Below are 25,658 nucleotides of genomic sequence, written 5' to 3' on the forward strand. Positions count from 1 at the left end.
ATCAAGGGTGTATATTTTACCGGATATAAGAAATGCAGAAATCATGTTTACGTGCTTTCACCGTGCATTTGTATTTCCGCAGATATTTTGGTGGTGAAATGACGGGAGAATGACGTTTAGGATATGACATCGACATGATCCAACGTATATTGTTGAAAGGTCAGTTTTAAGGGACACTATTTTGTAATTAAAGCATTTTTGGTTACATTCGAGGCATCATAGCAAGCAACCACCATTGCTGTCCACCATCCATCATGTCCATGCATGCGCAAACTATGCAGAGACGTGACGTGAGTGCCGCTACATGAACATGTTTATCAATTAATACCAAACCATGGATCTATGGTGGTGATTGAAAAGCTAGCTTCATGATTGAATGTAGGTAGGCTCCTAATTCAAACTACATGTAGCCATAGTGGTTGTGGTCACATGGCATTCATTCATTTCACTTTTCAGACTTTTGTGTTGGAGTTTATTTGAACTGCTGATCAGCTGATGGTTTAAAAAAGGTTGGACTTGTGGTTGTCATGGTTGTGCATTGTTAAATTAAAAGTAAATTTTTAAATGCACTGGACTCTATTAATACTCAAAATAATTATAAAGCATAAAGCCTGACTTAGTAACGAGTAATGGGAGCTGTTGATATAGTATACAAAATTGTGAGAAACAGCTCCCTGTAGAGTCTAAAGTAACATAGTTTTCAAGTAAGAATTATTTTCCATGAATTTGATTTTGAGACCTCAGAATTAGATTTTGAGGTCCCGAAATCAAGCATCTGAAAGCACACAACTTCATGTGACAAGGGTGTTTTTCCTTCCATTATTATCTTGCAACTTTGACAACAAATTGAGTACAAATTTTTACAGGTTTGTTTCTTTATGCATACGTTGAAAATAACCAATACCAGTAGTTTCCCGTGCTTTGAAAAATAGTGCAATAGTTCATTATATTTTGCTGGCACCAGCTTTTAAAAGGTTTAAATGCTTAGCTGACAAATTTTCATTTTTCATAAATAGGACTTCTCTTTTTTATTACATAGATAGATGAGGTTTTTTAGGTTTAAAAGTCAGAAAATCATAAATGATTAAAAAGTCTCTCAAAACACAGAAAATATTGAACTGTACTACACTTATTAGACAAAAAACAAACACAGAAACTCAAACCCATTTTAGCTTCACATGTTGCGATACAAAATACTACATGTACCAGCAGAAATAAAGGCCGACTGTATGTTATCAATTATTAATTACACTTTGCTCAATTTTGTAACTAACTCTAGATGACGAATCAATAGCATTTAATGCCTAATTTACAGTTTGCATTCCAGTGCAGTTAAAGTGAAAGTGATGCTATGCCGTTTGGTAGAATGGAGTGCATTTTAAACGCATACAGTGCAGGCATCGAAATAACCCATGGTACCCACAGCAATTGCCATGGTGCCCTTTGCAAAGTTCCATTACAAATTGACATTGTCAAGTGCCCCTCACAGGGTAATTGTTGTGCCCAGGGTAATTGTTGGGTATTTTAAAGTTTTAAAAGCGATTGTAACTGGTGTCTGTAAATAAAATAAATTGCAAATATTATTTACTTCTATTCTAAGGAGCAAATCGTTTGTAAAATACTTCATTTAAATCTGGTCCCTCGAACATGACATCACATCAGAACTCATTTGCTTATTTTGTATGCAATTGAAAAGCTTTCATACTATTCATCGAAGCATTGATAACTTGCTATTGCGAGTTTGGTAGTGTCAACAGTTGTCACAATGGACGATTACGTGCCATTTCATTTGTATGTGAAACGGCCATAATTCACACAATGCTTTAATTATGTCAGTGAACTTGCCTGTGGGGCTGACTGCATTGTGAACACGCTTCGAGGGGCATCTTGTTTGTGAAAGGTGAGAAATATTTGTTCACCTCGGAGTATGTTGGTCGGATGATTTTTAGAAATTGAATTTTCCCTTTTTTTTTCTTTTACTTGAGCTTTATAAAAAGCAAGGTGTTAGTCAGGCTGAGACAGGTCAGGAAAGAGTTTAAATTCTGAATTTACTTTTAAAACAACATGCAAGGAATACTGTCAAATGTAGGGACTTTCCAAATCTTCTTTTCAAGAAATCCATGAAACTTGTGTTTATTTTGAGAGACTGTTGTATAATTCAGAAGAGATTTTTGAAGTTGAATTGAAATTGTTTTGTGATTTAATACATTGTATTATTTCATTTTATCACTTGGGATAAAATACATTATTCAGTGGACACCAACAACCGTTGTGGTGCCACCTTGGCTAAATTTGTCATGTTGGGTGGGCTTTTCAAATCCGCCGCAGTTGGCCTTTTCATTTTTCCCAGAGCTTTTCTGGGGTTCCTAGGTAGGGCACCCTTCTTCGGGAGCATCTCACTTCGATTCAGCTTTCAACCAATCTTGAAATATTATTACATGAAATGCTTTACTTTTTGAGAAAACAGTAAAACAATATCAATTCTCGATAACGAGAATTACGGAGTTATTTTAAACACATGTCATGACACGGCGAAACGTGCGGATACAAGGGTGGGTTTTCCCGTTATTTTCTCCCGACTCCGATGACTGTTTGAGCCTAAATTTTCACAGGTTTGTTATTTGATAATAGAAGTTGTGATACACGAAGTGTGGGCCTTGGACAATGCTGTTTACCGAAAGGGTCCAATGGCTTTAATCTGGAGATCGCAGGGTAGGCCTTCATGTACTTCCATTGGAAAATCTGAAAGTCAATATGAAATATTTGAAGGGCACCAGGGGCAAGACTACATGTAGGGGCAACGGAAGCCATGGCCTCCGTGGCCTGATACAGTGCATGCTGTATCTTCCAAGATGAATGAATGAATTTTTCGCTGTGGGGTTTGTACATTGATGAGCTGCTTTGGATCTATTTGGGTTGATGGATTGTCACATGTGCCTTGCTGCATGGGTACGCTGTACAAACATAGTCAATAGGCATTCTACACACAACTTATTTTATGTGTTTAACAATGTGTTTTATATGTTTGTAGTCAAACAAGTGGTTTCTTATGGTACACACAATTATATACCATGCATTTTAAATTTACAAATAATTTACTACATGTTTACAAGTACTTGGGGCACTCCATATTATATTTTGTACACATTACAGTTGTGTGTGTTTTCCTTTCGTGGTTAATTTTTCAAACCTATTTTTACTGCATGTACTTAAGCAAATAATTTCTATGAAAACAAAAATCGATACTTGTTCCACCTTGGTGCTCCACCTTTGTTTGCAGTGGAACAGGTGTTTAAAATTTATGTCTGTATCGTTGCCACAGCAACAGTATTATGAAGGCTAATTATGCGTGTTTTCATTTAGCAGCATACATTGTTGTACAATTTAGTTTAAAAGTTAAACTTTCAGTTTGTTTGGAAATGTCATGACAGTACTTTGCATTATTACATGTACATCATCGGATGGGTCGTAAAAATGTTGGTCCCGTGTGTTATGCATATGTAAAAGAACCCAGTGCGCACATCAAAAAGAGTAGGCAAGGGGTTCAAGTTCAACCTCAGAGTTCCTGTTTGATTGGCAGCATATCAATTGCACCACTGCACCTTGTAACTCATTAAATGGTGCTATGTAAAGGAATTGGTCTCATACTTAAAAAACCGAGTTTAACAGTAACACGTTGCAGGAAAATACTGAATGTTGGAGTGCTTAGTTAGAGTGTCACTGAGTGAAGGATTAAGAGCCACTTTATAAGTTATCACACAAGCGTGAGTGGAATACAGAAAAATATAGCGCTTTTGCATCCCATTTCCAACGAGGCCGAAGGGGAGTTGGATATGGGACGCAGACATGCTATATTTTTTGTATTTCCACGCGCGCGTGTGATAACGTATTTATCTTCAAACTTGGCACCTGACATAGAACACACAAGACGCAGGTAGTGATATTAGCTGTGCAATATAGGTTTATCACCGCTCCATTCTGCGAATCTGATTTGAGGATTAGCACGTACTTGAAGATAATAGACCATAATATGCACATGATGTTATATCGGTAGCGCGCCCTCACCTGCAGAGGTAAAAAAGGTGTCACTCATTGGCTAAACTTGTGCAACATTACGTGTGTACAAATCTTGATTGTTTGTCAACGTTTTACCTCTAAGATGGTGAATGACGTCAATGCATGGTCTATGAAGCCAATATGCAGAAGCCAATGTTACTGTTAAATTATTCCACAGTGACGATTCTAACTAGAAAAATGTTGATTGAGCAGTTTGCAAAATTATACTAAAAGCAATCAGCCCCTAATGTGTGGTAGTGTTTTATTGAAATTTGTCTGCATCTGTTTATAGCTTGTTTACAGGATATATGCATTTAATCACCCTTTACATCTGTCTCCCAGACACAGTTCAAGCGCTACCCTGAATATATTGATTTTTTTATTTAATATTAGATCCACACTCTGACAAAGTGGAGTAGCAGAACTTCACATAAAGGTTATTTGTATCGTTTGTGCATTGGAAATTGGAAATTGCAATTTTCGTTTACCTATCCAAAACTTTATTTATTTTCCCTTTAACCCTTGACATCTTCTTGGTTTATTTGAGCTTGGACCAAACCACGTGGGGCACAAGTTGAGTAGGGTTGAGTGGCAGGATCATAAATTGTCTGTTTTTTGTCATATTTTATGATCCTGTGGGCCAGCAAGGCACTGTCCATTGTTGATTGGTCCTCAGAAAATATTGGAGCAAGGATTTGGAAGCTGGGTGGAATTATGGATCTGTGATTTATGGCATTAAAAAAGCCAGGGACTACAGGGGGTGGTGGGGGGGGGGGGGGGGGGGTTGATTTTGCACAATTTTGATGTACTTTGTTTTGGAAGGGCAATGCAAGTCTTCCTTGGAGATGGTATATTATGGCACATTAAAGAAGCATTTTATTGGGACATTTCAAGGGACGCTAGTGCATTTTCCAAACCTGGGCTTAGGCTTCGTCTCCAGTGCCAGGCTTCGGGAAATGATGTCGGGAAAAATGTACACTGAATTCAAAGTTGATGACCGCAGAGCCTCTAAGCTACACATGTAGAGCCCAAGTTAAGATAAGGGTTTGCAGTAACAAACCTTCGTTGATGCATCAAATTGCTCATTTGTTTATTTATTTATTTATTTATTTGGGTTGTGTCACAAGGAGAAGGTAATACTAAACATATTACACAAAATCAAACATTGAGTATCACAAAAATTACTATGATTACTATGATAAAAGAAGAATAAACAAGAGTTACATGGTACCTGATGTCTGTAGAAAGTTCTCTTCATTCAACATTTACACAAAACTAAACTTTGCAATTAAACAGATGGTCACTTTATATGCTATGAGAATTGAATGAACAAAGTGACGAGAACCTATTAATAATCTGCTTTCCGCTTGGCTGCTTATGATTTCTAAAATCAGTTTATTCCCCAGTGGCAGGAGAATATCTGTTACAGTCATCAAATGTCACTGCATAAGTATTGCACCTGGTCCTGTGAACTTACAACGCTAATGTATGTAAAGTTTCAAGTGATTCATACACTATATTCCCGTGCTATGTACAACTCTCAAAAGGGATAGTATGGAATTTGACGTAAGATGTATTTATTATTTGTTTTTACCCGTCACCGATGTGTGTTACACACCTGTAATAAATGTTCTTTCCTGAGTCCTTTGAAATGAAAAACAATCCACGGCAGGATCGAACCCACAACCTTTGCCATTCTAGAGCAGACATGCAGGAGCACAATTTTCTTCTTTTAAAAGCTGAGCTGAATAAAATTGGGCCTGGATGTGTTACCACCAGACCTCGAAGATTACCCGGTAGCTACATGTAGAGACTATTTGAATCCTTTATTTTGGTAGCCGGTCCTGCAGCAATTTGGGACATCTTTAACATTGATTTAAGTTTTTAATCATAAAACACCCCTGTGGCAAACATAAACGTTACAAACTCTTTGCAAATTTTGCATATTTAGTTTTTTCATTTACAAACTCTTTGCAAATCTTGCATTATCACCTGCATGACTTGTTTTTTAGACATTTGTGAAAGATCCCATTGCTGAGGGAAACATTTGTTCTACATGTACACAAATGTAAAGAGTGATAAGATAGGATTGCCAAGTCATGACAGTCATGCAATGATATGATGTTGTACACTCACCACCCCTTTAAATTGGTTGTGCTTTCATGTGGAAGTCACAAATAGGACAATGTCCGCTCATGGTCCGCTCAGGTACAGTTTAGACTTTTCAACCTGAGGAGGTGGTGTCAAATTTAATTACTAGCTTGTACCTAGTTTACAATGTATGTACTCGGTTGTGATTTATGTTACAGCGGTCTGACTGTTAGTGTTAATGTGCAGTTCACACATGTTTAGGGGTAAAACTGTTTACGCAGTTACTCGGGCAGGTACGTGTACGCTATTTCATTTCATTTATTAATTTCACAGGCCATCTATACACTCGTAACATGACATGAACAGCCAGTTGTGGTCCAGGACCCAATTTCATAAAGCTATTAACCAGAAAATATTGACTGTAATGTTTTTATTTGCTTAGCAAACATTAGCAGGGAGTCACAAACATTGTGCATTTAAACATTTGGTTGGTAACCAATTTCGTCTGAGCAAACTGTTCTGCGCTTAGCAAATTCCTATGCTTAATAAAGCTTGTTGGTCCTTGACAGTTACAGTATAAATTATACTTTGGCTGTAAAGTTAGCCCGACTTTTTTTTTTTGAGGGGGGAAGGGGGGGTAGGCATTTTCACTAATTTGTTGGAGACGCCCACAGAGTCATACGATTTACAGGGCACCGTAAACGCAGAATTATGTGATAAGCAGTGCCGTAAAATCAGGCCCAGGGTAACAAAGGTAGTGTGGCCTGTGTAGATAAAGTCTGGGTCTGCTCCGCTTTTTGGCTTCTCAAAATAAAGAAATGAAGCAAGGGTGTGGATGCTGATGAATGAAGAAGTCTTTCGTGACTCCATGGTACTGTGACCTGCATCCTGTATGTTGTTTATATTTATCCCGTTTCGATTCTGCCCGATATCATGCCCCTACCATTCTGCAATGAGTCATTGTGGTTGATGTAGATGTGTACACTCATGGATACTTCAGTATACGTGGGTACTTCAGTGTACATACATACGCAGATGAACACAGAACAAGCTCGTCTGGGTGAGGGCATTTGGATTTTACGAATTGTTGGGGAATGTACTTGTGTGATGAGAGTTGTGGATGTGTTTTACCACATGTAATGATCGTCCATGTGTAGAGGTACCCGTATGTAATTGAAAATGAAATGTTTACAAGCATGCATGTATGTTATGATAATCATGTCTAAATTCAATGTTGATGTGCTAGTCTACACCTGTGTATATAAATGTTGGCGTTGATATTGATTCTGCGCTATGTGTGTTTGGTTCATCCATGTGTTGTAAACAAGCAAGTTGTTTAATTATAGGACATTGTCTTCGTACAAGGTGCATACATATATTGTGTATATTTACATCTGAAGGCCAGTTTTTCTGGAGTAGTTTCTGCATTTGTATTGTGTTGAGATTTCAAATGAGTTTACCTTTAATGGCATCAACAGTACGAGTTTGAGTAGGATATGGTAAAAATACAATCTGTGGACATTTTGAAAAATTACCTCAATCCTTTAAAACAGCATTTCAAGTGCACTGAAGCAATGACCATGGGGTATGGAGGCAGTTGCCTCTGTTGCCAGCCTCCGTGACGTATTAGGCCTCCTCTGTGACAACAGCAAGTGGGCTAAGTTGATAAATTTGTCTTCTCTTTCTCCTCTCCAGCAGATTGACTAGATGCTCTCCGTGCAGAGCCACACAACCACCATGGCAGGTTGGGACATCCAGAACTCGACCTTCCTCCACCGTAGTCTACCCAATCACACTCCCAACCCTGGAAGCCACGCCTTGACCAGTAGTAGCAGCAACCACACCCCAAACATCGGCACCCATGACGACTTTGTCACCAAATACCTCCAGAGTCACTCCATCACGTCGTCGGCTCCGGAGGATAATTACTTTCAAGTGACGCACAATCGTCGGTCGGGGATTCTATTTACATCTCCCCCGTCGTCGTCTGGACGTAAGATTTCACAAACTTTTGGACCATCGTTTTGCAATAAGGAGAATCTGGACCAGTGTGTGTCTTATCTGGATCAGGTTTGTATAACTTCTTCTTTATTAGGGCTCGACTTTAGAAGATAAAATTTAAAAGACTAAAGGGCTCGTACATGTAGCTCAAATTGTTTACTGGACCAACAATTTTTATGAACAAAAAATTCAAAACGAGAGAAAAATTCTTGATTCCTGACAAGAGGCATTGGAATGATTTGATATGAATGATATTTCCTATCATAAACCTGGCAGACTAGATAGTACACATTTACGATTAGTCAAAGTAACTGAAACTGACACAAGATTAATGGGAAATTCTGTGTAAACGGTCATTCTAGGCACCATTGCTTAATTGATGGACTGGAAGTGGTCCAGATTGCAAATAAATCCCCACATTTTCCTGTTTCTAATTCACAGACCACTCTTATCTGTGCAATTCAGAAACGGATTGCTAGGAACAGATTAACTGTGTGCTTTGCCCTTGACAATTTTCACTGGGTCAAACTTGTGAACTGGTAGCCACTACCTACTTTTTGTACATGATGTAGGCTACATGTAGCTGGTCATAAAGCAAGCATGACTCATGTTTTTTTAAAGGTATTTCAAACAAATACAAAATTTGTGTACTGCTAAAAAAATCACATTGCAGCCCAAAACGGCTGACTTACATGACATTGACAATAAATAAACCACTCCAAAAGAAGCAACAATGTGGCCACTAAAGTCTATTGGGAACTTTTGATGGGGCACCAAGGCGAAGACCAGGGGCACTGAAGGCTATGGCCTCAGTCGCCTGTGTGTACAGTGTAGTTCCATGCCTGCACTATAATAGTGCACTGTTCGGTTTGTGTGTATTTATAAAGACAGATTTACACAAAAACCTTACACTGTATTATATTGTCCACCATACATTAATTCATGATTTTGAGATCAGAGAATGTTTTAGATTTTACTTGCAAACACTGACACTTCTCACATTATGGCAGAGTGCGATTTCATCATCTCATGCAAGGTTTGCCATTAAATCTTTTAGTGACTGGCTAGCTTGTCTTTTCATTACTCTGTCAGCTTTTTCGCGTGTCCACATTTCATATGAAATAATAATGTGTTTTTTTAGCACCGATTGATTGAACTAGCCAGCCGGACCACTTGGAGTGAATTTTGCCTGGTCCTCAAGTGTTCTAATTAGTATTTGGCCAGCAGACCACTTTTGAAGGTGAATGTTACAGTGAGGCCTTTAAGCATATACAGACAGTTATAAACAGTAGAAAATATTCCTGAGACTGTGTTTCAACTCAGTGTGCTTCAGCTATATATCAAACAATTTGGGACCAGAATGCCCCAAAGCCTGGGTTCGAGTAAAAAAAGTCAACCTTTAGTTAACCATAGTGCACACTCAAACTTGCTCAAAGATGTCAATATCGCCGTAGTGTTTGTTTTGTGACATCACATGTTGCTTAGCAACAAAGACTGATTCAATTCAAGATGAATCATTGCTTTTTGTGAAATCAAGCCAAGTGCTTGTTAAATACAGGTAGGCCCTTTACCTAATGGACCACTTGCCACACTCCTGAAATGGTGGAAGTCAACCTAAAAAGTACTGTGCACAGTCTTAACAAACTGTAGTGTAGATTTCTATTGCGGTATAACTTTTTGTACATGACACCAGGACATTTTGTGAAGTACACACTGCCAATAACTACGCAATAGACATGTTAGAGTGTTTAATTGTGAGCACAATCTCACTAAACACAATGTTAGATTGCAACATTGAAGCACTGTAAATGATTGTGGGTCTCCATTTACAAACAGATCAAAACAAACCATCAATATGCTATCATTCTAAGGGGTTAACCTGTCAGATCAATACTCAAACACACCTTTTGTATCAATATCCATACAGGTCAGACATTCCAGTACCAGCCTTTGTTGTTGTTTATCTTCTCAACTATTATTGATTTAAAAAGAGTAAAGTCTACCTGGTAAAAATAAAGTAACCTTGAGCCTGGATCCTTGGAAACCTTTAATCGATTGATCACTTTGTCACAACTATGTTCAAAGTAGTTAAAAGTAGCTTTTTAATTATCAAACCTATGTTCAGAAGCCTGTTATTTTTACGGTTGTGTGTTTTGTCAATTTCAACTGCCTGTCACTTACAGTTTTAAATTCATAACATTGTACATGAAGCAACGATGTACATCTGGCATGAAAATCCAATCTAAAATTGTAGACTACTCATGCCTTTTGAAGAATGTGCAGACTGAGATGTCATATAGTACATTTTGTTTATTATAGTAAACACATTTTTTTTTTCCCCATAAGAGTACGTAACCTGTGTGTGATCTTAAAGTACAGTTGTCTACTGTCTGGGGAGTTTTAGTAGCCCAAACTTCTTTGTTGAAACAGACCTGGAATTACACAGACGCCATGAATGCCATGACCTCTGTTGCTCGTGGTTTTGGCCTTGGTGTCCCTTCAAATGTTTCCCATAGACTTCAAGATTTCCCACTAAAAGTGCCCTTTGCAATTATAAAAATGGCCTTGCCCTCTCAAAGACGAAATTCCAGTCCTGATAGATGGCAACCAGTTTAATGGTCAAATGAGGATGTAATGTACACATGTATGTACTCACACACTCAAAATTAAGTAAACCCATTATTTCCCCCATATATTATTCAAACCTAAAAAGGAAGAATTTTTGAGTAATTTTTATCACGTAAGATGTGCAGTTTGTAGTACACAGGGCAAGATGAAAAGTAGTACGGCCCACATCAGTTTTTATTGGACGATGTACATTAAACGCCGGGGTAGTGTTAAGGATGAGCCTTGCTATTGCATTAAGTACACCATGTACACTATGTAATAGTAACGCCATTGCTATTCAATGCATCATAAAGTGCTTGCTGAAATACATAATAATGACACAGCCTCATGTCACATCCTATGTGTAATCTGTTTCTGCCTCCATGGTTTAATCATCATTTCCTACATGGAGGCATTTCCATTGGTATGGTTTCCTACCTCCCACACCTTACTAACAGTATGAAGTGGGAGTAGTCTGTTTCCAGGATTTTTGTTGTCCCATTAGACGATGAGATGACATTCATGTACATGTAGCAACCCTATAGAGTATGATGACCACCAATAAGGAGTCATTAAAAGTGTACCTGTACACGTATGGTACATTCCAATATATTGGGATACATACTATTTCAAAGTAACATTTCCAGGGGTTACGATCAAGCAAGGCATTCTAAAAAAAGAAATAAAAAATGCATTGCAGGGAAAATGCTATCACGTCCCTGGTCACGTTGAATCTTGGTGGGGTGCCAGCGTCGGTGCAGCGATCCCTTGTAGACTTACTGAACCTCTTTGCCATTTCCAGTACTTCCTTCAAATGACAAGAACCATTTCTCAACACATCATTAATTGGTGCATGTCTAAGGTCACATGGGGGATTCTGTGCAATGATTTGATCAGTTGTTTTCAAGTGAGGCAGCAACCACATTGGAAATATCAGTTATCTTGACGATAAATGTTTTTTATAAAATCAGTTCTTGAGCTCTCCCCTAATCCTAACAGACATTCCATGGAGGAACCTTGCTGGATGCAATCTCCATGTTGTCGCAGAAATATACTAACATTTACTCAACTCATAAATTTCCACCTGGCACTTATAAACATAATTGACTGGTGTTCACTTTGTCAGTTTTTTGCTAAAATATAGAATTTGCCTCTAGCTATCGGGCAATCTCAAGTGGTTGGTAAGCCATCTGCTCTAGAATAGCAAAGGTTGTAGGTTCGAATCCCACCCAAGTAACATCCCTGTGGATTTAAAATTTTCACAGGCCTTGGGAAAGTAGTGAGTAGGACAGGCTCAGGCTCTAAAATCATTGGTGTAAGGGTACAAAAAATCTTTATCCCTGACGCAAATTTAACATCTATTAAATTAATGCGGTGCCCTCTTTAAAAATACTTCCAGCTACTGGGCTAGCTTGGTGGTCTAGTTTTAAGACAACTGCTCTAGAATGGCAAAGGTCGTAATACGTGTTTGAATCCCACCCGACCAATACCCCTGCAGTTTTTTTTTCATAGGACTCGCTAGGTGTAAGGTTACATATTGGTGTAAGGGTAAAACCAAATGATATCTTTTATTGGTGAAATGCAAAGTTACTGGTACTAAAAAGAATGAACGTCTTGTTTTTCAAGTGTCTAGTATTTCAAGTGTTAACTTTTTTTTTTTGTGGAAATTGGTAACCTTTTCAAAATAATTAAAACAAAATTATCATGTTGATTGAGGCGTCCATTTGACATACCAATGGTTTCCCCCACGTGTCAATTCCATAGTGACAGTTTGCATTATGTTGGATTTCACAATGCACTAAAGATTCACCTTAAAGACACTGGACACTATTGGTAATTGTCAAATACCAGTCTTCTCACTTCGTGTATCTCAACATGCATAAAATAACAAACCTGTGAAAATTTGAGCTCAATTGGTTCTCAAAGTTGTGAGATAATAATAAAAGAAAAAAAACACCCTTTTCACACAAAGTTGTGTCCTTTCAGCTGCTAGATTTCGAAACCTCAAAATCTAGTTCTAAGATTTTTTTTAAATGTTAAAATCTGTTATTGACAGTAATGGATTTCAACATATTAATGTTGTTTACATTGTTAAAAAGACCAGACCTGTGTATAACAAACTCAAGTCACTGTGGAATTGCCTCTATAGCAAAGCCATTTGCTTGTTTGTTTGTTTGTATGTTTTTTGTTTGGATGATCTTTCCATTAATAAGGGAACTTGGCAAACTCCCTCAAGGGGATATAAACACCAAGCTGGCAACAGCCAATTTCTCTCATACAAACATTGGTTTACAGTTTATGATTATAAATTGCACAAATCAAGAAACTGTGATTCAGTACCTAGATGACATTAGTTATTCTAGTTTAACTATTGTGATCAGCAGTTAGCTTGTAGGATTTGAACCCACAACCTTGTGATTGCAAGTCCTGCCACTGGACCACGGTGAGGACAATACTTATTCCAGTCATTGTGAAATTAGTGGTTAGTTGGTAGGATTCGAACCCACATCCTTGTGATTGCAAGTCCTGCAGTCTAACCACTGTGGACCACAGTGACCGCTGATGCATGGTCCACCGGTTCTTAACAAAGATCATTTTCAATTTCTGTTCTTTCATTGATCATTTACTTTCAGGAGATGACCATTCTAGGATTTCCAACCCTCTTCACATCGCCGGATCGAGGCCAGTCCGGGATATTTGACATTGTGCAATTAGTAAACTGTTGCTATGAACTCATACAGAGACATCAGCAGAACCTACGCAAGCTGGAGGAGCAAGAAACTAAGTAAGTACTAAATTGTCTACCAACATAGTACCCCTTACCAAAGGAAAACTGATGTGCTCCTTCAAGAATGCAATTCAATTTCCACAGGTTAGTTTTATTGTATAGGATTTTTTTTAAACAATTGCAGGGTTTCAAAAGCCAAAGGTAAATAATGATAAAATAATAAAAGGTATTTTTATTGCACTTTTCCAAAACATGATCAAAGCGCATAACAAAGAAAAGGATAAATTCAAACTAGCTATAAACAACTCAATAATCTACTATTTAGGAAAGGACAAGTTTTAAGCTTTTTTCTTAAAAATAACAACACAAGGAGATTTACGGACATTAATTGGGAGATTGTTTCAAAGTTCAGCAGCAGAGTGTGAGAAGGCGTGTTTGCCATAAGTTAATTTAGATTCATACTTTGCTCTAAATATTCCAAAACAATTACCAATTGTAAAAAACAAAGTTTATCCTGGATGGCAAAGAAGATACCCCCTAACTTTCATTGATACTTCATTCTCATCACAGACAAATGCGAGGTGACTCTGACTTGGAGCATCTACAATCCAACCATTCCCGTCTCAAATTACAATTAGAGCAGCTGGAGAGAGACAATGTGTCCCTGACGGAGAAAGAGAGACAACAGCTGAGCCAAAACAAGACGCTGGCCGTCAAACTTAAAACCACAAGGGAAGAGGTGAGTTGGTCTTGGCCTTGGTGCCCCTTCAAAAGTTTTCCATTGACTTGAAGGTTTTCCAATTGAAGTGCCATTTGCAAACTATAAATTCCCTGCCTGGGTCTTTTCTCTTTGTGCTCATCTATCTTTGGACCTGAATGTCTACGTCTTTGTAGACATACTCAAGATTAGTCATTTGAATAACACTAGTGGTCAACTCTCTCTTTATGCTCATCTTTTTTTCATGTTTTTGTTGGACATAGTCCTGGTTGGTCATTTGAGTAAACCTAGTGACCAATATTCTCGTTGGGACCATTTTTCTTCTGATCGAACCATCTCATACTTCTCTTTGGACCTGAATGTCTAGGCCTTTGTTGGACATATTCCATATTTGGTCATTTAAGTTACCCGAGTGGTCATTATTCTTTTTGTGCTTACCATTTTGATGATCGGACCGTATCAAGTATCGTCTTCGGACCCGAATGTCTAGGTCTTTTTAAGTATGACATATTACATATTATAGATTACAGGTAATTTTAGTAGCCCAAGTGATCAAAGTTCTCTTTGTACTTGTCATTTTCAGATGAAGAAACTGGAGAGTATTGTAAAGCATCGAGATACTCAGTTCAAGCATGATCTGAAGAAGAAAGAACGAGAGATCAATAAGATGAAAGAAAGAATACATCAGCTGCTGACAGATAAGAACCAAGAGAGGAGAATAGGTAAGTAGAGAGGAGAAGACACATTGCTCCCAAATGCATCCATCAAACATTTCCTTTCTTAGGTCCTGCCCTCTGAATAAACCCAAGTTTTCCTAGCCCCTTCACCAACATCCAGAACCCTACCTTCCGTCTATCTTTCCCAGATCATATCTCTCTGAACTCAAGCCTCCAAGGCCCATGCCAAGTTATGTTATGATTATGGTATAACACCATAACTGGTTAATGGGATTTTACATGCTCAAAATAATTTCCGTCTCACCGAGACAAAAATTATTTTGTGACTTGTTTTAGTTGTTTCTCAAAAACTACAGAACCTCAGTTGGTAATATTTGAAGGGAAGCTTTCCAATACCATTATCTTCAAACCCTGTAAGTTTAATGTAAATCTGTGGACATTGAAAAAGCTCCCAAATTCTTTAACTTGTGTTCTCTTGTACAATGTAGCTACTGTATAACTAAAAAATCCATTACAGTTCGTTTTTCTGGATAATATTCTATGTACATGCCCAGTTCCATCCATTTTTGTTTGACCATGTACACATGTGTAGGAATGATCCCAATGCAGACGTGTTCACACAAGACGCTTAGAGAACCCAATAAAGAACTTCCGATAGTGCTTTGTTTAATCCCATCAAAATAACATCCAGTTAAATTTAGAATGGTATTACAGTGCAGTTGTCATTTTCCTGCCAGGTTGTTTAATACTTACTTCATCCTAAATCATAGGCCTTTTCAAAATCACAGTCTTAACTCTGTCACAGGCTTTAACTTACCTTTATTGAAGCCCACAAATGCACACTGTTTCTGAGGGAGACTAATCCAAGAGCTGGAGCCACTGTCGTGGTTTCGTAAAGACCCTATGAGTCAGAGGGAACACCAGCGTTGTTATAGAGATGTATCACACAGCTGCCATGTTTGTCTTGTTCCCTATGTGTGACAGCAATAATGAACACTGATTCTTTTTGTATTAGAAGGGTCCAGACTATTTCATTTCCACTATCTCAAAAAGATTTTGGTAAATTCAGTTTCCTGTTGAATGTTTGTTTCCCTTCTTTATAGTTCTATTTAAAAAAAAAGATATTATTATAACAAAAAAGAGTAAGCTGATAATACTGATTGAGAATACAGAGTTAGCTGTTGAAAACTGCTTACCAATCAAAAGAACATATGGTGTAAATGCAAATAATAGTTAATGCTTCACGTTTTGACCCTAGCAGAGTCTTCTCAAAGGCTAAATTACAACACAGATCACATAAACAGGTATACTGGTGTAAACAGAAGCAGTCGGGTGAAACGAAAGAGCAAGGCGAAAAAGAACACAGAAAAAGCAAGGGATGCACAGCGAAGGAAGATACTTTTTTTGACTTGAGTTTTGACTTTTGACTTGTAGGTATGGACATCTTGAACTCATTACAACGAACAGACGGCAAAAGAGCCACATGGAAAACTGGAAAAACGGGTACAAAGTAAGTTCAGTGTGTACTGATGGAGCCCAACATACTCTTGGATGACTGTATTAAAATTCGAAATAAATATAAATCTATATATAGCATGAGACACTCTCAAACATGTTTGTATCACTATGTATCATGTTATCCGACTTTGTTATTTTTCTTTCGCCGTTTATTTTAAAGATGTTTTATACTCATGTTTAGGTACCACTCCTAAGGCTTTTCAACTTTTGCATGGCTCTTAATCTCTTATAATCTTATTCCTGGTTATTAGAAAATGTCTTTGATGTTGTTTCATGTAGACACGAAGAGGAAATGTATCGACTGATCATCACCAACTACGAGGAGAGACAGAAAGAAATGATGCTGGAGAACCAAGTCTTAAGAGAGTCACTCAGTAATATGCAGAAGGAGCTGGTAGATCTTCTGAATCGAGAGGGAGATAAAGGCCTGGTTAGAACTGCTCCTCTTTTATATAATCCCCTACCCCTTATTAACCCAGCCCTTAATCCCCAATCACTCCCTATCTTCACCCCAAGATTGCAATTTTTTAAGAACCAAACTCTGCCAGGGCAAAGTTTTACAAGGTTGTTTTAAAGCAGAAAATACTGCTTAGCATATTTCTTTGCTGCGCAAAAACTAAGCAAGGCACCAGTCAAAACAATGTTAACTTTATTGAACTTTTGCCGGTTATCTGTCTCTTGTGAGCAATAATTATCTGTGCTTAGCAAGGTTTGGTGCTTGCAGGCTGTATGAAAAGGGGTCCTGAATAGGAGTGAAATTGCAAACCTGCATTTACCCATACACGCTATATTAACAGCCAAATATTTGTTTTTCTTGGCAGCTTTCTCAAAACAACAACGACAGCGACGATGACACAACATCCATCGACGACTCCTCCGTTGATGAACTCTCCCACGGCCACTTCCAGATGCCGTACCAGATGGTCCGAGAAGGCATCGAGAGCAGCCTCAGACAGAAGTGGCAGCGGCTACGGGAACACATCCAACGAATGGAGAAAGAGAAGCTTGCCAGTCAGGAGAATAAAGAGAACTCTGGTGACCCTAACGGGACGGTGATCTTGCCAGGGAGTGATGCCCCAACTATTGAGAACATGGAGGATGAGATATCCAGACTAAAGGATAAAGTACAGGTGTATCATAGCATCATTGAGCAGCAGGAACAGGTGCTACATGTAAGTCCCTCATTGTATGGAAGCAAAGGTCACATGGAGTCATATTTTGTGTAATCATCATGTCGAAAATTAAGGCCATTGTCCAGACGGCTTGGGTTGGCCTGTTGTCTCCCTATGGCTCTCCTCCACTTGGCCCTGTCTCGTCCCTTGCATCGACTCCAAGCAGTTTCATGTCGTTTGTCATGGAGCTCTGCCACATCTTGCCCTGTCGGTCAACGAGTGTGGGCCCATCCAAAATTACGTTGGTACACCGCTTGACCCAGTTGGCATCCTCCTTTCTGTCCACATGACCAAACCACCTCAGCCTGTGCCAATACTTCAAGAGCTCAGCTATCATATTCTGCATAAATCCTTGTGCACAAAGATAAAAGACAAAAATACACTTTGCATGTATAAAATAATCTATTTCTGTAAGTCCCTGAACTTAAAAGACAACTTAAACCGAAGACATGTAGATGGCGTTGATTACATAATAACTTGGATCATCTGTTACCAGTCTGTACAGGATACCAGTATGGACGACGGTCTGATGGCGCTCTTGAAAGACTCGCAGTTCCTTGAGGAGAAAGAGACCTTAGCGGATGAGAAGAGGATGTTCTATCAGCAGAAGGCTTCCTTTGAGAAAGAGAGAAGGAACTTCACTGATGCTGCTATCCGTCTTGGTAGAGAGGTAAGAAGAGACAGTGTCTGATGGCTCTGGGTAGTGGCTATGGCTGTCACTTAAGCCAACAGCATCAGCCTTAGTCACAAGTTGCTGGTTTAAATACCACTGGATCTTTAGTTTGATTCAAAAGTGGCTTGTCACTCAGCATAGTGTCCGCACACTGCCACAGCCTTTGATATGCATGCACATGTAATTCAACTAAAAAGGTTGTAGAAATTAAATACCCAAATTTACCAAAATATACCTATTTACCCAAATTCCTACATCAAACAAAATGTGAGTTTCATATGATCTTTTCCCCTTGAGGTGATCTTTCTAGTGCCCCCTCCCAGGTTGCATCATATACGGTAAAGCAATTTAAAATGTTAAATGGTCTCTGACTGGCACTCCCGAACAAAGATATTGACAAAATAAGGAGACCGCCAACTTAGGGCTAGATAGCTCAGTTGGTAGAGCGCCGGCACGTTAATCTGGAGGTCGCAGGTTCAAATCTTGTTCTAGTAAATGTCACCTTGTACACCATAAACACACCAAAAAATAGTATAATTTACCCAGCTAGTTTCCCTTGGTTTTTGTTTACTTTTGTCTTCTGTTCACTTTTACTGAAATTTGTTTTCTTCTCAACAAATAAAATTATTGACTGAACTGTTGTATTTGTTGGCGTCACATTTAGCGTCATCAGCATCTTATTGGAAACAGAACCCACCAGTGATGGTTGAATCCCACACATTGGTTCAAGAAAAAAATCATCTTTAATCTGCAAATCTCATAAGCAGTTTGTTAATTGGTTTTATTGTCATCTTTGTTTCATCAGCGGAAGAAGTTTGAGGAAGAACGAGGCACTTTCCTCCAGCAACAACTCATGTTAAGCCCGACCCAAGCAGGAACATCCCCTCCTCTAAGACCAGCCAAGTACATCAACAAATCTAACAGTAAGTCTTATCTTAATATTTGTAGGATTTGAACCCACAACCTGTGCAATTCTAGAGCAGTGTCTTCCCACCTGAGTAATGTGTCTGTAATTTTGTTCACAGAGTAGCTTGGGTTAGTACTGAGTATACAGTGCTAACACACATCAGTGTATACAAAAAGGGGTAAAAAACAAAAATTAATATTCTTTATCCCCGATGCAAATTTCAATCAATCTATTAAGTCATAGCTGTGAAGACTAGTCTTTGACAATTAGCAATAGTGTCCACTGCCTTTAACAGCTTTAGGAAATTGTGCCCTGATCATTCTATTCTTCTGTTTATCCAAGGTCCAGGTGGTCATCATTCTGAACATACGCCCTCCTCCCTTCCCACCAATGACAACACACCAAAAGGACAACGATTACAGCAGATCATCAACACACCAACAACAGTGGAGCTCTACCGCGCCTTGAAACTCATCCCCGATAGAGGGGAGTGTCTAAACTCGTAAGTCTACCCCGGGAACTGGGCACCTATCTTTATCTGCAAGGATAAAGACAGGTACCAGCTTGTTAGATCCAGTGATTCCATTGGATACAATGATATCATTGGATAAATGCAGTGACTAAAAGCTACCGTAGCTGAGTTTGTTTTGATTGGTCTGAGGTCACCTCGGTTGGCCAATCAAAACACAGATATTATTTTATGCTAAGTGTTTTTGTATTTTACATAAAAATTATGTTGGGTCAAGAGTAGAAATTCCCGCATACTTGAAAGGCATAGTGTAATTACTGCCCTCTGTTGTTCAAATCCCACCAGGTCAAGAGAGAGCTTACATGCACCTAGTTACTATTCAGACACAGACCAATCAGGCGTCAGCACTCCACGATCAGGAATAACGACCCCGCGCTCCGTCTGCAGTCAGAGCAGCGGCACCAGCAGTCGACGAATCACAAATCAGATGAACAGCGCCAAACGAGGGGGTGATACATCCAGCAAAGCGTCCGGCTCGAGAACGGATAATCTACGCACACCACACGGGCATCGGACCAAGAAAGGGGAGGGAACCGGGAAGAGGAAATAGTGTTTAAATATAGAGAAAGGTTGGTGTAAAGTTATAGGGGCTGAGTTCCGGTATTTGTATGGCATCCATATAGCAGCAAAGCATGCAAAGCTTTTGAACACAGACAAATCATGCTTAGCAGAAGCGCGATGCTATTGAAAAAGGAAATGTATTACTGCCTCCAAGGTTGTGCTTAGCAAACTTGTTCGAATTTTGCATTGCACTTATTTTGAAAGTCTGCTCAGGTTATATTACAGTATAATGGCTTTGTCCGGTTGCATAAAGTTTGTCATCTGAAATGTTGTTTTCAGATATATTGTCTGCCAAGCTAAAGGACGTAAGAGAAAATTAACTGTTGAGTAAAAAGTAAAAATATGTTAATACTTTATGCCCAGAACTTGCAAGTTTCGGAGTCGGATTGACTCTGTTTTACTGCATGTAAAATAGTGCAGATGTATGCATATTTATTGATAATTATTGTAAGAAATTATATGGAAAATTATCACCTCCTTTTATGGGGGTGGCATTTTACTCGCAGTCAAACTTGCTCTGCAGATTTGCAGCGTGCTGACAAATTTGTCATGGCTCTTGCAATGACAAAGTTGAAAGAGAATGAACGAAATATTTAAGTCTTTTAAAAGTGCCTTATCTAGTCAAAGTGATGTGTAGATAGTTGTTTGTAACTGTAGCATTATGTAGTCTGTTGAGGCTACGCTTGGGAGTGATGTACACTAAAGTTGTGCATGAGTATCACCGGAGATATACTGGTACCCTGTTCCTGATAACCAGTCAATGCTACACCCCAACAAATTGACGACTTGGTGCTATATTGTCCTCAATGGCAATTTCATATCAGTAATAATCAAAAGGGCCTTAAATTCAAAGTGGCTATAAATCAGAGAGATAAAAGTACCAATATGCAAATAAATGTATTCCTTACAAATTTGTGTTGCACATTGCCTGCAATGGGAGACTTTTTGGAATGCTAGGTGGCATAATACATAATGAGTAATTGAAGGAACACGTTGCTTTGGATCGGACGAGTTGGTATATAAAGAGCATTTGTAACTATTTGTTTCATATTGCATATGGTTAGAAAGATGTTTTAAAAGTAGAATACAATGATCCACACAAATTTGCCTTGAAATTGCACCGTTTTCCTTTTACTTTGCGAACTAACACGGTCGGCCACTTATGGGAGTACAAAATTTGACTCTCTTAATTGGCCGACCGTGTTAGTCGACAAGGTAAAAGGAAAACCGTGCAATTTCGTGGCATGTTTGTGTTGATCATTGTATTCTACTTTAACAACATCTTTATACCCATATGCAATTTGTAACCACTGGTTACAACTGCTTTTCAAAGACCAACTCGACCGATGCTTTCAGTTGGGTTTGAAACTTTGCACGGTGGGAGTTTAATCAGTTGAGGGTTGCTGTAGCACCACTTGTGAATCTCTTTTGAGTAGTTTTTGTTCTTTGAAAAGAAGCGGTGGTTGACAACTCAATGTTTTGATCATTTATTAATCACTGGTTCTTCTCAGAACATATACAATTCAAAAGCGCTTTACACAAGGTGCTATCGCAAACCTTACCTGACATTTACGTATTTCTGAGCACTCATGCATTTCTGGAAATAATGGATTTTCTCAGTGAGTCTGCTGCCACCAATTGTCCCCGAAGTCTCCTTATCTTGTGAAACAGTTCACCAGGAGCTCAGTTTCAAAAAGTTACAAGGAGGAACCAGACTATTTCTCCTTTCAGCCTCGGTTTGGATCATAGAGTTAAATATAACAACTAGAGGGCGCACTGATGATACTGCTTGCACAAACGCAATGGGACCACGCGCAATTTGTGCGTTGAAATGAAGTTCACGTTGGAGTTTGTGTTTATTGAGCACTGCGCGATGCTGTTTTGTCAACTTGCAAAATGGCCATTTGCCGGGCCAGTGCGCCCTCTAGTTCTTATATATAACTCTATGGTTTGGATACATTAGGTGGATTGCACCAAGCGGTTTTAAACCAGTCTATGCGCTATAGCCGGCTAACTTGGGACGTGCTTAGACAGTCTTTAATTATAGACCGATTATAATTATAGCCAGTCTTAAATCTTAAAGACAGTGGACACTATTGGTAATTGTCAAAGACTAGTCTTCACAGTTGGTGTATCTCAACATATGTATAAAATAACAAACCTGTGAAAATTTGAGCTCAATCGGTCGTCGAAGTTGCGAGATAATAATGAAAGATAAAACACCCTTGTCACATGAAGTTGTGTGCTTTTTGATGCTTGATTTCGAGACCTCAAATTCTAAACTTGAGGTCTCAAAATCAAATTCGTGGAAAATTACTTCTTTCTCGAAAACTACGTCACTTCAGCTGTATCTCACAATGTTTTTTTACTATCAACCTCTCCCCATTACTCGTTACCAAGTAAGGTTTTGTGCTAATAATTATTTTGAGTAATTACCAATAGTGTCCACTGCCTTTAAGCCTGCTCTGAGCTGGCTATAATCGGTCTTTGTTTTGGTTTTTAAAGATGGCACTGCATTTGTTAGTTGTAGATGATTTGATACAAAGAGCTCTATCATGAGATTGTATTTTAGAAATAGATTACCCCATGGAGGCATTATGATGATGATCAAGGTGATTGTATCGTAAATGTCTCCAAAAGTAAAAATGATACAACTCACAGATTTGATATCCGATGATTTAAACCAAAGCCATAAGAGCAATGCCGTATGTACTGCCAGTGCCTGCAGAGTGCTAAGTATTATTGTTCGTATTTCATTACTTTTCACCGCCTTATCTAAGATCGGATTATTGCAACAGGCTTAATGACTGACTAAGCTAAGACCGTCTAAGGCAGATAGCCTGCTATAACTGACTGGTCTTAGACTTGGTCTTAGACTGCTGACTAAGACCGTTTTATTGCAATCCGCCCATTGAGTTGAATGGGAGAAATTCAAGATGGCTACACCATGAAACAGGTCTAGTGCCCAGCGACCTTAACTGAGCCAAAGACTTGTATCTATTGGAATAGGTTGCCTGATTTGGATTGTGCCTACATGTCTATGTCTTAATTGTTATTTAAATTGATGTAATTAATTGTAAAATATTTCCATATGTTTTTTTTCCTTTGCCTGATGATTTTAACATCAGTTTATTCCTTGCAAATGGTGTGTGGTATAAATATGAATTATTTTTGTATTCTAATTTAAAATTTGACACTGCGTCTTCCGAGAAAAAAAAGAGTATCATGCAATTAGCTAAAAAGCCAAACTATATGATGCCTGAAAGAGATCAAGCAAGAATCTGTTTTTGTTTGTCTTCGTCAGGAAAAGAAATGTACAACATTTGGTATCCAAGCCTTGTAGAGAAATAACCTCAAACACAGGTTTGTCGATAAAGAAAAAATAATTGTAAAAATAGCTGAAGCATTGTAGCCTTTTCAAATTGACTCCACTTTCAGATGGCGAGGTCATTTTTATTCTGTGAGAGGCACTTCCTTCGGAAGAATCTTAGAGTCTCTGGGGTGGATTTCATGAAGAGTTAAGACTAGTCTTATCTAGAATTATGATGAGTTACTCGTCCTAATTTAGGACTAGCCTTAAGTTTTTAATATCTCCTATCCTAGGACTAGTCCTAACTCGTTGTGAAATCGACCCACGGGAATCTTTTGAAATGGCGCATTCAGGGTCTGTATAATTCCAGACCTGATTGGGAAAAAGGGTTTTTCATGTTTCAATTTCTAGACGGAATAAAAGGATGTGCCATAGGTGTAATTTTACTTCAAAATGGGCATTAAACATATTTATAATTATGCACTTTATCTTAAATGTATAATCTGGTTACCGATAAAACCAAATCTTTGAGACTTTGTGTGTTGTATACTTGCATTTTATAAACGTATTTGAAGAGAAAGTTGAGTTAAACTCAAAAGTAGTTCAGACAGTGAAACTGGACCCTGACAAATTGAACATCCAGCACAGCTTAGGTTCCATTAAGGCATTTATCAGTCTTTCCGCAACATAGACATTGTATGTCATTAGAGTATTGTCTCCTTATTCTGCATCAGATGTGAAAATATAATTTCCTGTCAGAAAAATTGCTTTGTATATATTTGCAAGTTTTATCTTATATCAAAGCTGGGAATCCAGCTATATATTAGGTGCTAAGACAAATGCCTTGAATTGACTGTTATTGTTGCTATTATTATTTTTTTAAGGCATTTTGGTCGCTAAACTTCTGTCAAATCTGTATTACTATTTACATTAGGCTGCCTATTGTTGCCTGGACCACGGGTCCATCAAGCTGAAAAGCATTTGTACTCATTCATAGCATTAACGGATTACCAGCCAAAATTCTAGTGGAACAAAATTTGTGAAACAATCCTCCAAACTGCACTGCCGGAAAATGTCATTAAAAAGTTACATGTACCCCCCCCCCCCCCCACCAACTTGCAATGAAGGAACACAACAAAAAATATTCTACGCATGAATATATCTTGTGTAATATTTGTTGGTGTTCGAAAGAAAATGTTGAATAAAATGCAATATCTATTTGTTGTATAGCTTTGAAAGGTAAAGGGGCTTTATTCTCTTGTATTTTGGGGGATGAAATGTCAAAGATTTTCTTTCGGTTTGAGGACTTTTGTTTGGCTTTTCATGGGAACAAGGTTTTCTTAAGGGGGTTGGAAGGAATGACCGGGCGCTACTTTTATTGCTTTAAAAATGTCTGCTTAGTTATTGTGAAGATGTGTGACACCAGTGCAATTATATAAAAAAAAATTAAATAATAAATTGTATAAATTGGTTATGATAATTAGCTGAAAATAGAAGCTGATGTGTTGGACATAGTTGATAAATTTTAAAATCTTAGCATGACAGCAGATTATCATAGTTAGAGTGTGCCCTTTTGTGTACATACTGTTATAAATAAAGCCCGGTTCATACTTCATGCGAATGCGAATGCGAAGCGAATTTGACGTGAATTTGACGTCACATCCTCCTTTCGCAGCGATTATTCGCAAGGGAGTAGAGCAGAGTTCGACTGCTGCGAATTGTTCGTTGCGAATTTGTGACGTCAAGATTCGCTTCGCATTCGCATTCGCAGGAAGTATGAACCGGGCTTAAAGCATAGTAATTATTGGACTGTGAAATATCTACTGACGACGACAAGATTGTACAGAAGATTAAAGCCTAAGATTTGTTAGTCGATAGATTTTTGTCATGGCACAGCCGTTTTGTATTTCTTTCATTTGAGTCAGTGTAACCCAAAGTGAGGCTGAGAGAAATAGACTAGTGCTTTGAAAGAAAACTACAATGACTGAGATCCGAGTCCCCAAATGAAGCTTGAACAATTTATAAAAATTGTCCAGAGTAAAATGTTACTTTTTAATTTTTTTTAATGTGATAATTTCACTTGTTTCAAACTATTTTTCCGAGCACATGC

The 25,658-nt window shown here is 38.3% G+C and overlaps 1 protein-coding gene across 2 annotated transcripts; it reads left to right on the forward strand.

The window, feature by feature from the left end:
• Positions 1-27: 27 nt before the first annotated feature.
• LOC139946040 (afadin- and alpha-actinin-binding protein-like) lies at positions 28-25,427 on the forward strand. 2 transcript variants are annotated; one of them, XM_071943624.1, is made up of 12 exons: positions 28-159; positions 7,843-8,217; positions 13,389-13,540; positions 14,054-14,222; positions 14,785-14,923; positions 16,313-16,388; positions 16,676-16,826; positions 17,218-17,568; positions 18,065-18,238; positions 19,047-19,164; positions 19,491-19,650; positions 19,963-25,427. In XM_071943624.1, exons 2-12 carry the CDS (start codon positions 7,855-7,857, stop codon positions 20,225-20,227), a joined length of 2,118 nt encoding a protein of 705 aa, XP_071799725.1. In that variant the 5' UTR covers positions 28-159; positions 7,843-7,854; the 3' UTR covers positions 20,228-25,427. The 2 variants fall into 2 exon arrangements, with proteins under 2 accessions (XP_071799725.1, XP_071799726.1); XM_071943625.1 differs by having other exon boundaries at positions 30-159; positions 7,846-8,217.
• Positions 25,428-25,658: the final 231 nt, after the last annotated feature.

The sequence above is a fragment of the Asterias amurensis genome, chromosome 13, assembly GCF_032118995.1.
Source record: "Asterias amurensis chromosome 13, ASM3211899v1".
NCBI classification, from domain to species: Eukaryota; Metazoa; Echinodermata; class Asteroidea; order Forcipulatida; family Asteriidae; genus Asterias; species Asterias amurensis.

Coding starts and splice junctions, on each gene's coding strand:
- LOC139946040 (XM_071943624.1), top strand. CDS start 7,855: ATGCTCTCCGTGCAGAGCCACACAACCACCATGGCAGGTTGGGACATC. Junction 14,924..16,312: donor GAACCAAGAGAGGAGAATAG/GTAAGTAGAGAG, acceptor TTTGACTTGTAG/GTATGGACATCTTGAACTCA. Junction 18,239..19,046: donor CTATCCGTCTTGGTAGAGAG/GTAAGAAGAGAC, acceptor TTGTTTCATCAG/CGGAAGAAGTTTGAGGAAGA.